Raw genomic sequence first — 14757 nt, 5'->3', positions numbered from 1 at the left:
TGTATGGATAATAGTTTTAGCTGGCCGGATACGCTGCTATTACAGGTTTATCTTTGATGGAAGGTGCCTTTTATAGCATTAAGAGAGGCCAGACAAAGAAAGGATTGTAACGCAGATATCTGGAAATAAGATTGTGGACGTTTTAAGCCTGAAAAAGAGCATGGCTTCAATATCTTCCATCATTAATCATTAAAAAGGAAGTCTGGCTTTGTGGACCCTCGTTTCCTGTGGTTGGAAATGGATTTCTACCCTCTGCTGGCAGCGCTAATCTATTTACATACTCAAAATATGTTCATCCACGCTATTCTTCTAAAACCAGAAAAAGACGTCTGGTTTTTTTGTTTGTTTCTCGTCGCTGTTTGAATAGTAATGTTTGGAATCTCTGTAGCTCTGTTCAAACAGGTGCAGTAGATCAGCCAACAAGAAAATACATATAGTAAAGCAGATCATTTAAGGAGACTGACCCTGCTGCTACAAGTGTGAGCGAGCATGATTTGTGTCATGGCTGCAGCTTAAAGCCAAACTGTGACAAATTGGATGAGAAAATGAAGTTGTCACTGAGCCAGAGGGGTCAATTTGCACATTTGGGTTCAGCTATATTGTCTGTCACGGGGTCAGAGTAACATATAGTAATGTTTATGCACCCTGGTGTCTTGAAATTAAGCTTCTTTACACAGGTGTGAACACCTGGCAGTGCACTAGTCTGTTGATAAGTGTGGAATGGCTTTATAAAACGGCCTGCCAATACCGACTGCGAGTAGGTATTATTACGGGGAATGATCTGTCAATAAGATTCCATCTCCCGACTGGAACACTGGATTGTGTTGGCTATATCTCAGCAATAACTCAAGCCTAATTGACGGGGGCCTATGCCGCCTCCTGGGGCACGAGAGAGCTGACAGAGTGAGAATGGAGATTAAGGAAGGAAGTGAAAGAAGGTGAGGCGAGGGAATGAGCTGTGTGTGCGTGTTAGGGGGGTTGGGGGGCTGGAGGAGGTCGCGATGGATGAGCCGGCGCAGAAGTGATGCGCAAGGGATCGCCGGTCAACTCGCAACGAGAGCAGGAGCGCTGTCGCTTTCTCCACTTGGCATGTCTGCCGGCCCTGACAGCAATCCATTCGAGGGCCTCCTGATGCTAACTGAGTGCTAAAACCCAATCAAACAGGCTCGAAGGAAACAGGCGAGGCGCTCGGTCCCGAGCCGGCTCCCACTTGTGTGAGCAATTCACCTTCGACTGACCCGTTCGGGCGTCTTAAATAAGCCATGCGCATCAAGGAGAGCAGAAAAGTCACACTCGGGGACCTGAAGACGGCCGTGTGTCCGTACGAGCAGGAGAGTGTTTTTGAAATCAGATCACTCCATATTTTCTCTTGTCAAGGTCAAAGGTTTGTTTCTTGGAAACAACTTAAACACCCAGAATAGAGAGTCCTTTATTTGTTTACAGCCTCTCATTATGACTATAATAACAATTATTATTATTTCATGTGTGTCGTTTAAGATTTATGGTAACTTGGGTCAAAAACGAAAAAACTAACAAATTTTTGTTGTTGTTGAGCTTAAGAGCAATGCACTTTACTCAATGTCAAGCTGTCAGCGTAATATCCTACTGAGATCAATTAGGACCACCAATAAAAATATTATAATAGGTCATGAAATAAAGCAGATTAGCCTTCATAATACTAAACGCAATACTCAGAGCAGCTCTTGCTATGTTAATCCCCTGCGTCAGTGCAAGCACATTGATCAAGGGCTGGGTCCTTGTGACAGGATTGGTGACAGATGCACTTGTGCAAATTAAAACAATACTTTGAATTTATAGCTTTTTGCAGCTCTTTATCTTGGCTGATTAATAGAAGACCAACAAGCCATTAGAGGGGGGAGGGGCTGCAGGTTTATTTTTCCCCATTTGCTGTGTGTTTTCCGGAAAGTGAGGCAAAGATTGATTCTATTACTCGTGCTTTGTCTTGACAGGAAAATAGTTCCTAGCTGGAACAAGAAGGCAAGAGATCAGAGCAAGACATATTTCAATAAAATCTTCAGTCAGTCATGCACCGAGATTCCCCCTCCACCCCCTCAACAGGATTACAATCTTTTTTTTAAAAAATCAGTGCTTACCACCAGCGCCGCTACAGTTGACACCACCTCAAAGAAGCTGCTCGAGCTCAACAAAAGATCAGAGGAAGTTAGCCAGTAAAAACATAATGAAATGGCATCTGTCACTACTGTGTTGGATGGAGTCCACTGGCACCCTGGTTTGCTTTGGTTTTCATAACTCCCCTTGAAATGTTTGGTGAGAATGTAATTAGCTAGCACTGGGCAGGCACAGCCTCATTCGAGATAGGCTTCTCTGTTTTCCTCTTCTCCTTCCCTCCTGCACACAGTATTAATTCTGACAAAACGGTAATTAATATTTCCCCTCCATTGTTGAACAGGAGAGGGGATGTGATTGCCTGTGCCAGGAACCAAACAAGGGCACTGCCAGGCTGCCCATCTTGCCAGCTTTTTATTTTCGCTGAGAGAAAGTGTTTTTCAATAAGCCAACTGAGTGGTGTTCACAAAAAAGGAAAAAAGTTGTGTTTTTTTTGGCGGAGTTGGTCCTGGTTAACTCTTAAAAGACCATTTTTAAGACACACATGCACAAACTTAAAGGTGCATTAAGTCGTTTTTTTAGGTTATTTAATAGAAAAAATAATATTATATTCAAATATACATTGATTAGTGTTTAATTAATTGATGTGTTCTCAAAAACATCTATTAAAAATACATACAAGTGGGCGCTCTTTTGAAGACGCTGTCATGTTGCCCCGTCATCTTGAACACAGTGGCCGAGGTGGACATTGCCCTTCCACCCATTTGTGTTTTACCTATGTGACTAGAGGTGGTCAAATATGTAATATTCGAAATGCAGAGGGGAACTCGAAGGTGTCCACTTGTAGTGGAGGAACATTCACTGAACCTTCAAAATATGAGGAATCTTACTTGTGTTTTACTTTTATGGAGAAGAGGTCCGCTTCGCCAAAGAAGGAAAAACACGAAGGAAAAAGACAACGTCACTGGCATCAAAATGTCAACCTCTTCCTCTTCACCTCAGGCCTCATCTCCTGAACTGAAGTTCGAGTTCTAACACAAAAAATGTGCTTATTACCAAATTAGATAAATCAGATTACTCCTGTGACCCTCCCATCTCTGGACAGCTGAAAAGCAAGCTGACTAAACAGCAGCCAGCTAAGTTTACCAAGCATCATTCACTAAGATCCAGCGTTAGATCCATTTCAAAAACCGTTTCAGCAACGCTAGCTAACAGCGACAATAACAGCAGCGCTTACTGACAGAAAAGCCCACGATATCTTCAGTATCAATATCATCAGACAGAAGTAAGCGTCACTGACTCATTGAGTCGTATCAATCATTATAGACACGGCTGTTTTTGACCCGGCATAGGCAGCTGAGGTAAACAGTGGACTGACAGCCTACCTAGGAAGCAGTAGACTCTGTGGTGGATCCAGACTCTTTATTATTGGAATACAGTCACTACTGATGAGCAGTGGCCAAAGCTGTAGACTCGGGAGCAGTGTTGGGCAAGTTACTTTGAAAAGGTAATTAATTATAGTTGCAAGTTACTTCTTCAAAAAAGTAACTGAGTTAGTAACTGTTACAAGATTCTAAAAGTAATTAATTACTTGAAAAGTAACTATTGTGTTACTTAAAAAAAAAAGTCTAACCCTCTGGGGTCCAGGGTATAATTGGCCATTTTTAACTACTTTTGATTTTCCCTCCACATTTCACCTTTAAAAACTATTTACTTTGCTTTGTTTGGTATCATTCTTTTCAGCACAACCTCACGTGTCTGAATTTACAGTTATGTTTTCATGTTGACGTACTGTATTAACACAATTGATCTAAAATCAGACAAAAACTTAAAATCTGAGTAGAAAAAGTTCTATTTTTCACTGTAACAACCACAAATATGTTTATTGAATCATATTTTATAACTATAACTAACTAATAGAAATTGTCAATTTTAAAATCATATGCACAAGTTTTGTAAACAAAGTTATTTGCAGCCATTCACCTTTTACCCTCTTTTTTTAATAACCATTTCAAACTATTTAGATAATCAGCTGTTCTGCATTCAATAAGATGCCACAAATTATTTGTGCCACTCCGAATATTTCTGTCCACTCGCTCTCTCTCTCTCTTGCCGTCACCCCTAAAACTTCCCGCTCTTCCTAAACAGCCAAATCTCCCGACGTGGCCTATCAACACAATTTAAAAACTGGTATATATCACCTTGTTGCTTTGTCATCTTGAAGTGGTCATGTGATTGGCTTACCATGACTACTTTATTCTTCCTCAGTCCAACAGCAGCACTCATGTGATTGTTTTGCCCCCTTAGCTCCAGGCTAAGGGGGCAGTGATCGTGATCGTGATTACCGTCCGCGGGAGCGCGCGCAGCTGCTTAAAGCTGTAGCGCCCAGATTACTTACAGCGACTTCCGTGCAACTGATATAAGGTGCAGTAAGCTGAACACAGCTTCAGCCGTCTGTTTGTTGAAAAACAGTAACGCAACTGCACCGCATTTTCTAGTTAGTAACGGTAACGGCGTTGTAACGATAGTAATAAGTTAGATTACTCGTTACTGAAAAAAGTAACGTCGTTATTCCCATCACTGCTCGGGAGGGTGAAAACATAAAATACTGCAAAATATTTAATTGATGTTTTTTTAAATTCCCGATTTATTGTAAAGTGTTGATATTATTCAAATATAGTTTGTACTAAAAATGTGTTTTTACACGTTGTGCCTGTTGGATACATGGGGTACAATCTAAATAATTCTCTCTCTCGGCTGACTAAAACATGTTTGTCCTGCAGCAGCCACCGTAACGACGATAATGCACTTAAATTTGAAGGAGAAAGCAAACAGAACTCTGTTGAATGCAATCGGCGATGCACTGACATCTAGTGGTGAAATTTTACACACTGTACCTGTAAGTAAAATAACATATATTATGTCTTACGTCATTTCATTTTTAACATTTTTCAGGATGTGGGGGATGTGGACAGGAAAGCCAAAGAACCACTACAGTCAGATGGTCTATGAGAATGGAGAGCCCTGCTGGCAAGGAGGTTCACGCAGTACTACAGTAAGCACAACAAACTGTATATATCTTTAATCATCCTTTACAGCCCAAACCCTCTTACAGTAATGAGAGCACCAAGAGGCAGACATGAATAACAGATATTCAAATGAACAAATGGTATACGCACTCACTGACAGACTGTCAGACAAGCAGATGGAAGGATGAAGGCTGTGCACAACTCATTATAACTCCACCCAAAATAAAAGATGGGATAGAGAGCCTATTTTATTTGAATTCAGTTGGAGAATAATTTAGTAATTACACTAATGTTTCCTCTTGTTTTATAAGCAGGGTACCAGGAGCAGAGCTACCACCCTGCACATGCAGGCAAGGCTGCAAATCTTATTGTAGTTCTAGGGAAAGCAACAAGATGAACACTTGACTCGACGCCAAGTCAGAGCGGGGTAAATGGACACTGCACTAAGAGAAAACTAAAGGAAACAGGCAAACTGAGCTCCTTCTGTTAACCAGGAAATAAAATGAGATCTGTGTCCCGGTCTGCCTCATCCCGGGCATGAGCATTTCAACAATCAGGATCGAGTCAATCAGTCCTCATGGCGTGCTCAGCAGCCTGGCAAAAATATGTTATGTCCAGAGCCAAGTGATTGAAAGTGACTTACCCCCCCGACACGCACACTCTTTGTCAGTCTGCACTGGTTTTCATGGTTAATGTTGCTGCTCCGTTTGCATTCTTCTGCAGCATTCTCCTCTTCGACATATTCCCAGCATCATGCCCTCTCTCAGCCAGTCTTTATGACATCCATTTGCATTTGTGTGTGAGAAATTTGCTCAGTTAAAAATAAAGGACATTTAATCATCTGGTTTTCTGTGCCTGGCCCCCTCTTCAAATCAGTCCAATAAATGTCATTTGCAAATGCATGTACTCATGCCATCCAGGCCCCCCTTTGAAAACACTAAATTGAAGTCCTTTGATACGACCCCCTAACTCTGCGCAGACGGCATAAATAAAGTCTTGTCAGAAGTAGACGCTCATTATATTTGAAAGGCTGAACCTCAGCTTTGGGTAGCACACTCTTTCATTGCAGCGTACCATCATGTATGCTGGAGAAGAGGCGCCAGTGATGTATTGTTTTGCTGGTGGATATTGGGGTAATCCAAATTCAAGCGGTGCACAGTTTATCTTGTGTGTCTGTGGGGAAAGGTGAACTCAACTCTTTCAGTTATTAATTCTGTGTCGGTGGTCATTAAGCACGAGCTACAGCTACCACAGCCGGATCTAAACCAGCTCCGTTCATTGACTCATTCATGGATAATTCCAGATTATTACATTTGCGATCTGCTTTTTGCGGCACTGACTGTGATTTTGACAGTATTGTAGTCACAGAATGAACTGCTGAACTCTGAGTGTGGGTTAGCGTTGCTAAATACGTGGGTAATAAACCCCTGAACAGGTGACCAAACCACTTGTTTTAAGAGTTTGAAGAGAAAACCTAAGCCAACAAGAACACAACAGCAGTCACCTCAAGGCTATTTATATTATAAGGCAAAGACCCTACAATAATATAGACAAAAACCCTGACAATCACATGACCCCCGTGACCTCTGGCAGAACCAGGGTCAGGGAGGGGCGGCTATCTGCCCCAACTGGTTGGGGAGGAGAAGAGGGAGCCAGGACAAAAGACACACTGTAGGAAAAAGCCAGAGATTAATAAACACTAATGATTAAATCCAGAGTGGTGTATAAACACAGTGACTGAAGAAGAACCAGTGCATCATGGGAAGCTCCTAGCAGTCCAGGCTTATTGCAGCAAAACTACAGTAAGGATTCAGGGTCACCCGATCCAGCTCTAACTATGAGTTTTATCAAAAAGGAAAAGCACAGAGGGTGTTTTTCCTCCAGAATAATATTTTTAGTATATTTAATGGGAGTTTGCAAAATTTAACTTTCATACTATGAAGCTTTTGCAGATTACAGGCCCTGCATGTACTTAAGCATGGTTTGAAATTTTAGTGCTTTTATTTGACTTATTTTTCTCAGCATTTTTGAGCACTCGTAAGTACAGCGCTGACATTTTCAGGGCTGAATAACACATTTAATCTCTGTTAGAAACTGCAACCCATTCAATTGAGGGTTCAGAGCACAGGGAGACTGGGCAAAACAAGCTGTGGTAGAGAGAAAACATTTAATGAGAAGCAGCAGTGATGTAAAAACATATGGGGAGTGAAGAAGAAATGCTCAGTGCATGATCAGCAGCCCCCACCAGCCTACCTGCAGCATACCATAGGGATAGTTTAGGGTCACCTGGTTCTGGCCCTAGCTGTAAGCTTTACATTCACCGAGGAAAGTTTTCAGTGAAGAAAACTGTAAAACTTTCAAGGGTCATATCCCCACAGAGGAGAACTAGCTGACCAAAACAAGTCATAGCATATGATGAAGAATACATCGGTATGCAGACTGGAGCAGCGAGGGATCGAACCACCAAACCTTCATTTGATCGATAACCTGCTCTACGTCCTGAGCTATAGCTGCCCCGGTGACTAATCACGTGTTGTGGCGTCACTGTAAAATGTACGGTTTAGGGGCTTCCAGACAATTAATGCAGAATCCGATCTGTCTTGCTCTGTGGTCCCTTTTATGGGCCAAAGTCTAAAATCCATGGATCTGGATTTCCCACAGTGCTGCATAACTGCCTGTTAATCAACCAATTCTTCCACACTTCCTCGTAAGATGTGTTTTCTACTACTGCTGTCTTACATTATTACATGTAGTGTATCAAAGGATAAATCGCCACCAAGACTGAGCTATCGCTCCTTCACCTGCAAATTAAAACCAGACCGCTAATACTCATGGACAAGCGTGACAGAAAAGACTTTGTCTCATCAAGCAGCGCACACCCACTTAATATCTCAGTGCAACAAGATACTAAGTGACATAACAAAAGACTATTTTAGTCTCCCTACGGGACAAAGCCAAATCACCACTTCTACTAGCCTGAAACTTCTGCACAACAATACCTGCCAGGTTCCCATCTCTGCCTCTTCAGGTGCTTTTGTTCGCCAAAGGGATTGTCTGTTCAGGGTGCTGAATGATGAGAGGGGTTGCCATGGAAACCACTCCCAAGTAAAAGAAGTTGTTTTCCCCTCCGCTCTCTTGCAGGGGGCGTCAAAGTCACCTATTAAAGTCGTGACAGCAGTAATCGCATCCTCCCCCTGTCCTGTTCGCTCGCGGGGACGACAGCGGCGGTGTCCCATAAATCCACGCTCGCTCTTACTCACAGAAACACTTTGCTTCACGCAAAGTCACAACAAGTCAGCGGTTCCTTCTGTATAATTTTGTCATTTGTAGCAAGCCCCACTTCTTCGCAAAACTTTAAGAGAAGTTGTAAAACAAGTGGCAGGTCAACTTTAATCAGCTCCCTTTGTGTGATCAAACTGCCACGGCTCTTGACTCAGGCTAACAATGGCTCTTCTCAACCTCAACTTCTCTTTCTTTGTGCTTTTCTAGGTCACACTGACATGCGGAACGGAGACAGCCTTGCGATCAGTGAAAGAGCCCAGCAAATGCCAGTACATCATGGACTTTCAGACTCCTGTGGCCTGTCAGCCGGTGCTAAAGCAGCAGGGTATACACAGTGAACTGTGACCCATTCCCTTACTGGCCTAGCCCAGAATAACTTGGACCCCTTCCTCTCTTCTGCTGGCCCGCGGTGACAGGCTGGGGTCCTGAGGGTCCCCTCTGACATCTGTGTTGTCAGAACATATATACTTCCAAGGCAGTCTGGCTAAGGTCAGAGTCTGGTTTTCAGTAGCCACTTTAGTTTCCATTGATTGTTACAGTGCTGCTTTCTTGCTGTTACACTTTAATATCTAAATAGAGCATTTACTGAATGATTTAGTTAACGCAACGTGTTCAACATTACTGTGTATTCCCTGTAAGTGTTTGCACTCAATGCTCAGCAATAAGCAATATTACTGTGTAAATAATGGGAGAAAGTGAAACCCAATCTATTGTAGGGTCTAAACACATTTCTGCTAATGTAATTGCCGTTTTAAATAACTGCTCAGTAATATGCACAAATAAAAGGACTGTGTCCTTGCTCTTCATTATAATGACTGCCTTATAAAAATAGCCTTCCTTAACATCGAGGATATGTTGTATGTTTCTTATGTTGAGCAAATGAAACTTATAAATAAATCAGATGATCTTCCCAGAAGGAGCTGCATGTTCAGCCGTTTCCTGGTGCAGTTTAGCATAAAGCTAAATGATTCTGTGAAAACTACAAAACAAAAAAAAACAAGAGTTGTCGCTCTGGTTGACATTTTTCCTCATTGCAGTAAACATGTACTTTATAATTTATAGTCCCTTTACTGTAACAATTCAGTACCAAATGTGTGTCGTTCCACAGATGAAAACAGTTCCCAATAAATGTATCTTACTACTCCTGAAACCAACAATACCCAGCTCTTATAGGCTTCAGTCACACAGGCCTAGAGACTGGTTGGCAACCTCCGAGCAACCTCTGATCACTTATAGAAGATTGTGTATTCCACATTTGCTTTGGTGGACACCAACTTGTTTACAAACACTCACCAACTACTTGCCAAGCGGTAGCGAAACTTGGACTACGTCCACATGTATGCAAGTATTTTTGAAAACAGCTGTTTCTATGCATTTGGGCCTTTCGTCCACACGTAAACGGCGTTTTCGATCACTGAAGACCGAGATTTTTATAAATTCCTGCCAGGATTGAGATTTTAGAAAACTCGTTTTTTGCGTTTACTTGTGGACGAGGAAAACTGAGATTTAGTCACGCTACGTCAAAGGTGTGCGCCTTTTATGATGACGCTGTGCGTACATGAGATGAATTTCTACATTGGCGGATATGAACAAAACACTGTTGCTGTTAATCTTACTATCTGCAGTTTTTACACTCTTACATATACACACACAGTTACTGCCCCTCCATTTAGAAAGACTCCATCTTTGTTTCCTCTTCTAGACTTCTGATTGGCCAACCTTTCTACACAGTTAGGATTATACCACCACCTGTTGCTTTGTTATGTCCTTGACAGCTTTTGACTTCGTTTTTTATTTTTACATGTAAACAAAAACAGAAAATCTCAGTTTACAAAAATACCCGTGTACGTATCTTTGGATGCACAAACTAAAAATGGAAACTCTTCACTTTCAAAGTAAAAGTTGTGCCTTTCTGCCGAAACCAGCACATTTCAACTTTGACATAAAGGCAAACAGTCTCCGTTTCCACTTTGTGTTGCACATTTCATAGTGTCAGTACCAACTAGCAAATAGTTGTGTGTTTGCAACCAAGTCGGTATCTTCCATGCTGCTGGCGACCACAGCGACCCAATAAATTGTGAGGTGGTTTTAGTTGCAGCACCGTGCACCTCTTTGTTGCCATTTTTGCCTAGCGACAGCAAGCAACCTCCAGCAACCGTTTGCCAACCATCTATTTTTACAATGCTGGAATGTTTCTAACCACAAAAACATGAGAACAAAAGAGGTCCAGTCCAAGTTCAGTGAGTACAAAACAGTTTTTACAGATTAGCGTTGCCTCCAACGAGTGTGGAAGTCAATATTTAAGAAAGTATTAAGAGGTGATTTAAATAATTATTGGCTACAGTTTCTACTCAGTATGAACAATGAACTGAAGTCAGCCATATCCTCCAAGCAGTGTACATTCCAGTATTTTTTTAACTGAAGACTGACATAATCATAAAACATAATAAAAAACCTTGCCAATAAAAATAGTGGCATCGCTATGTTTTTTTTTCCTCCTAACTGGCTCACTTGAAAACTCATTTCTTAAACACACAGGAGTATATTCTCCAACTGCATTTATTACATTAGCCACACATCTTTCTGTATATTTACATTTTCATTTATTATCGTAGGATTTATTTTTTTTACTGAACGTAGCGCGGCTCGTTTTCAAAGGAGTCCACCGTCCTCAGCGGTCTGCATCGTACAGGGTGTGCTGTCTGTGATGTTGTTATGTAACAGATTGTGGAGTTTCTGCAGCGGAGCCCTCTGCTCATTAAGGGGGAGCTAAATCAGCTGTCAGGTATCCAATAGGCTGCCTGATATATTCCTACCCTGCTGGGGCAGCTAGGTGGCTGTTTGCCTGCTAGCAATGCAATAGCCTCAGGCTCTGTAGCCCAGGGACTGTTGCTTTTTATTTATCCGGCGTCGGCTCCCATCTGCACACACTGGTTGATGGCGAATCAAACTATTTGCTTTCAGCTTCAGTTTTCAGAATAGCTGTCAATTTTATTGAAGGTGCAAAACAAGTCAGACAAAGGACATTTCTGCCAGAACTTCTCAAAGCCAGTAAAATATGTAACACACATATGCACACTCTGCATTCAGAGTGGAACTAAACACATTATGTTAATACAGCTCAATCTGACAGCTCACAGTAAAATTATTGTATTCTCCTTAGCCTCAAAAAGCCAAATTAAATGATCAGCTAAACTGGCCATAAAAAGAGAATATCAAAACATTAATGGTTGGCATGGTGTTACAATAGCTAGCACCATCAGCTCATAGCAAGATCATGGGTTCGAATCCACCTGCTGGGGCACTGAGTACTTCCCAAAGACCAAAAACATGATTTGTCCACCTCTCGCCCCATCACACCTGGAAAGGCTCCAGCCCCACTGTGACCCTCAACTGGATAAAATAGGATGGATGGATAATCCACTGTGTGTCCCTACAATCTCCAGGAAACAACACAGTGTTTGAGGATTTTAATCTGTTCCCTTACTTCAAATATGCAACAGATGCCAAAGCTGATGTCAGCATAACAACATTCAGCCTTCACAGGCTCCCAAGTCTGGCAGCAGCTGGAAATACTGCCAATCACCCAGACAGTGTCAAGAGCAGCCCTCTGTCTGCTACTGCAGGAGTCAACATTTCATTTCTGGCATCTGGAGAAAAACTTTATATTGCGGCATCGCCATATGGTGATCATGTGATTGGGTGTCATCAAGAACTTTTCCACGGATAAAACCTGTTCTCACAAAGGAACAGATTTGACAATCTGCAGGGTATTAACAACTCCCCACTTTGCTGAATGATCATCATGTGGTAAATTACTTGCGTGCTTCACCCCACACAGCGTGGGTGGGAAACACATTGGAAGATTGCGGTTTAAATGGACAGTTATTAAAAAAAGGAAAAAAAGCTAGCACTGTGTGTTTCTGTACTGTTTTTTTTTTTTTTTTATAGCCGAACAGCCAATGATGTGCTGCAGCAGATCAGAAAAGGGAAGGAGGGAGTAGTGGGAAGGACTCAGTAGGGAAGCTGAGCACACACAGACACTTGCTAGCACATACTTACACACCTCCATTCAGCACATTTGCACATGAAGGGGCAGGGATGGAAAGTCTTTCCAGTTGAGTGTGGGCGTATTTGTGTGTTGACTCCAAATTGCTAAAAGGACCCAGAGGCTTTATATTGCATTAAATCTCCGACTCAGCTTTGTAGAAACTAGTTCAAGGTACCTTGTTCTCTGGAGTGGGAGACAGCGGGGCTCTTGCCTGACTGACTGACTGGTTGACTGACGCCCACCACAACCCAGCACCGCTTTCACTCTTTTGGAGATTGTTTTTAAGCTTCCTCCTTTGAAGGGAGGCCAGTTATACCCTCGGGGCCGAGAGTGAAAAAAAGGGCCTTGGCGTTGAGTCGGCGTGCGACAGTCACATCCAGCTCCCTCGTGTCCGCACTTACTCCAGTCTATTCAGTCACGATACTGACGCTTCACCGTCAGCCTCTAGCCTACAGATTTTGCACAAACAAAGGTGTTTGTGAGAGTACAGTGAATACAGTTTGTGTGTTCAGGTGTGCACTTCCTGATACAACTCAAAGCTCTGACACGATACTGTTTTACTTCCAAACAAGTCTGTGCGATCATTTCTTCTTTAGAATAGATGCATTTAATCGATTAATTTGATGAATTTAATCTGCCATTCATTACTGTACATTCTTCTTAAATCAGTTTTTACATAATCCTGCAAGAAAATAAATACTCTTCTTTTGTGGTTCAAAGGTATGAGAAGCATTAAGAAACCTCAGATACTTGTTTTCTGCCCACTGCATATATGTAAGTTCTGTTGCAAACCAGCTGGATCCTCATTGGCACATTTGTCACAGGAATATCGGTATGTTGTCCAGTATGTGCTGCTAATTTTTTGAAAATATAAAAAATTATATAATATAAAAATATCAGTTCTGAAAAAGATGCTTTGTCCCATAGAGCTCCTCTATTGTTTTCATAGTATCACAGCTGAGGGGATGATGGTGCAGGGCCTTCACATTAAGTTGCTAACTAGTTTGGCATTGGACTGTTAAACAGTGTGCTTTATATGCATAAACTTGTTTAACCTCCTAAGACCCGAATTCTTCCACGGCATGCATTTTTAATTTCTCTTTGATATTTGGACATATTGGGGCCCGATGAATGTAAAAACAAAGAATTACCAGATTTTTTTTTTTTTACCTTATTTTTGTTTTCAAGAAAAATAAGAGTCCCAAATGAGGGTATTCGTCTAAAATTTTGATAGAACAGTAGCAGTATAATGTCCTCGTAAGTGGATATCAGGCCCTTGTAGAGCAAAATTTAGTATTTTGGTCTAAATAACCCAAAATGTGACGTCCACATATGTGGACGCCAGGTCCGAGGAGGTTAAAGAACTGGATTTAAATATCCAGATCTTGATATATCAAGATATACGTCAGGATCTGGTTGTCTTGTGTGTACTTTGTCCTGTCTTCCTCCCTGAGCCTGGTTCTGCCTGATGTTTCTTCATGTTAAAAGGGAGTTTTCCCTTCCCACTGTGCTCCTAATAGGAGGTTGTCTCATTTTTTATTTTTTAATTTTTTTTCTTTGAGGGGGGGGGGGGGGGTTGTCAGGGCCTTTAGCTTACACTATAAAGCAGCTTGGGGCAACTGTTTTTGTGATTTGGTGCTATATTAATAAAATTTAATTGAAAAAAATGTGTATTTCCTTGACTGGTTAGTCAGAGGTTATAATTGGTGAATAATTGGTTGGAAACTCCAGCAAACACTCCCCAACCAGTTGGCAGTTAACAGGGAGTCACTGACAGGTCTCTAGGCACGTGTCACTGAGCCTTCAGCTGTTGATTTCACAGCACTCATTCTCGCAGTGCGTATTTGTCCCCAGCTGCCTGTTGGTCAGCAGGCAGTTGCAGACTATGTTAATAAGCTAGTCACTAGTTTATATCCCCTGCTGTTGGGTGGTAGGCAGATAAAATAAGCACAGTTGTGTAGAGTGCTCTGCTGAGGACACAATAAAGATGCAGGCCATTAAAAGGTTGAAAAAGGGATACTGAGCTCAGCAAAGTTGTCTGCGTTTGTCTTAGCTGCTTTCACATCAGTCATTCCATCGCTAACGTTAAACTTCTGACTATCAGCTCCAGCCTGAACCTGTAATGATAATGCTAGCACGAGCACAAGTATTGAAAAGTCTTTCCTTTTGGTAATGAGCCGACTCATTAAAATGTTCTAAATAAGCTTCTGGTCACGGCAGATCAAATAAGGCTGGAACAGCAGAACTCACTGGGTTCAGTAGGTTTATTACTTATGAAATCTACCTTTCATTTGTAAGACGCAGAAT

The 14757-nt window shown here is 41.8% G+C and overlaps 1 protein-coding gene across 1 annotated transcript in view; it reads left to right on the top strand.

The window, feature by feature from the left end:
- Window positions 1-9315, top strand: part of LOC309703383 (glucosidase 2 subunit beta-like) — a 174231-nt gene extending 164916 nt beyond the window's left edge. The window contains exons 14-15 of the mRNA XM_082528168.1: window positions 5044-5143; window positions 8607-9315. Coding sequence (XP_082384294.1) covers window positions 5044-5143; window positions 8607-8744 — 238 coding nt within the window. The 3' untranslated portion in view covers window positions 8745-9315. The remainder of the gene's footprint in view (window positions 1-5043; window positions 5144-8606) is intronic.
- The last annotated feature ends 5442 nt before the right edge of the window (window positions 9316-14757 follow it).

The sequence above is a fragment of the Aulonocara stuartgranti genome (assembly GCF_965226115.1).
Source record: "Aulonocara stuartgranti genome assembly, chromosome: 3".
Taxonomy (NCBI): domain Eukaryota; kingdom Metazoa; phylum Chordata; class Actinopteri; order Cichliformes; family Cichlidae; genus Aulonocara; species Aulonocara stuartgranti.
Note: the sequence above shows the minus strand (reverse complement) of the source record. Positions and strands in the feature narration are given on the sequence as shown.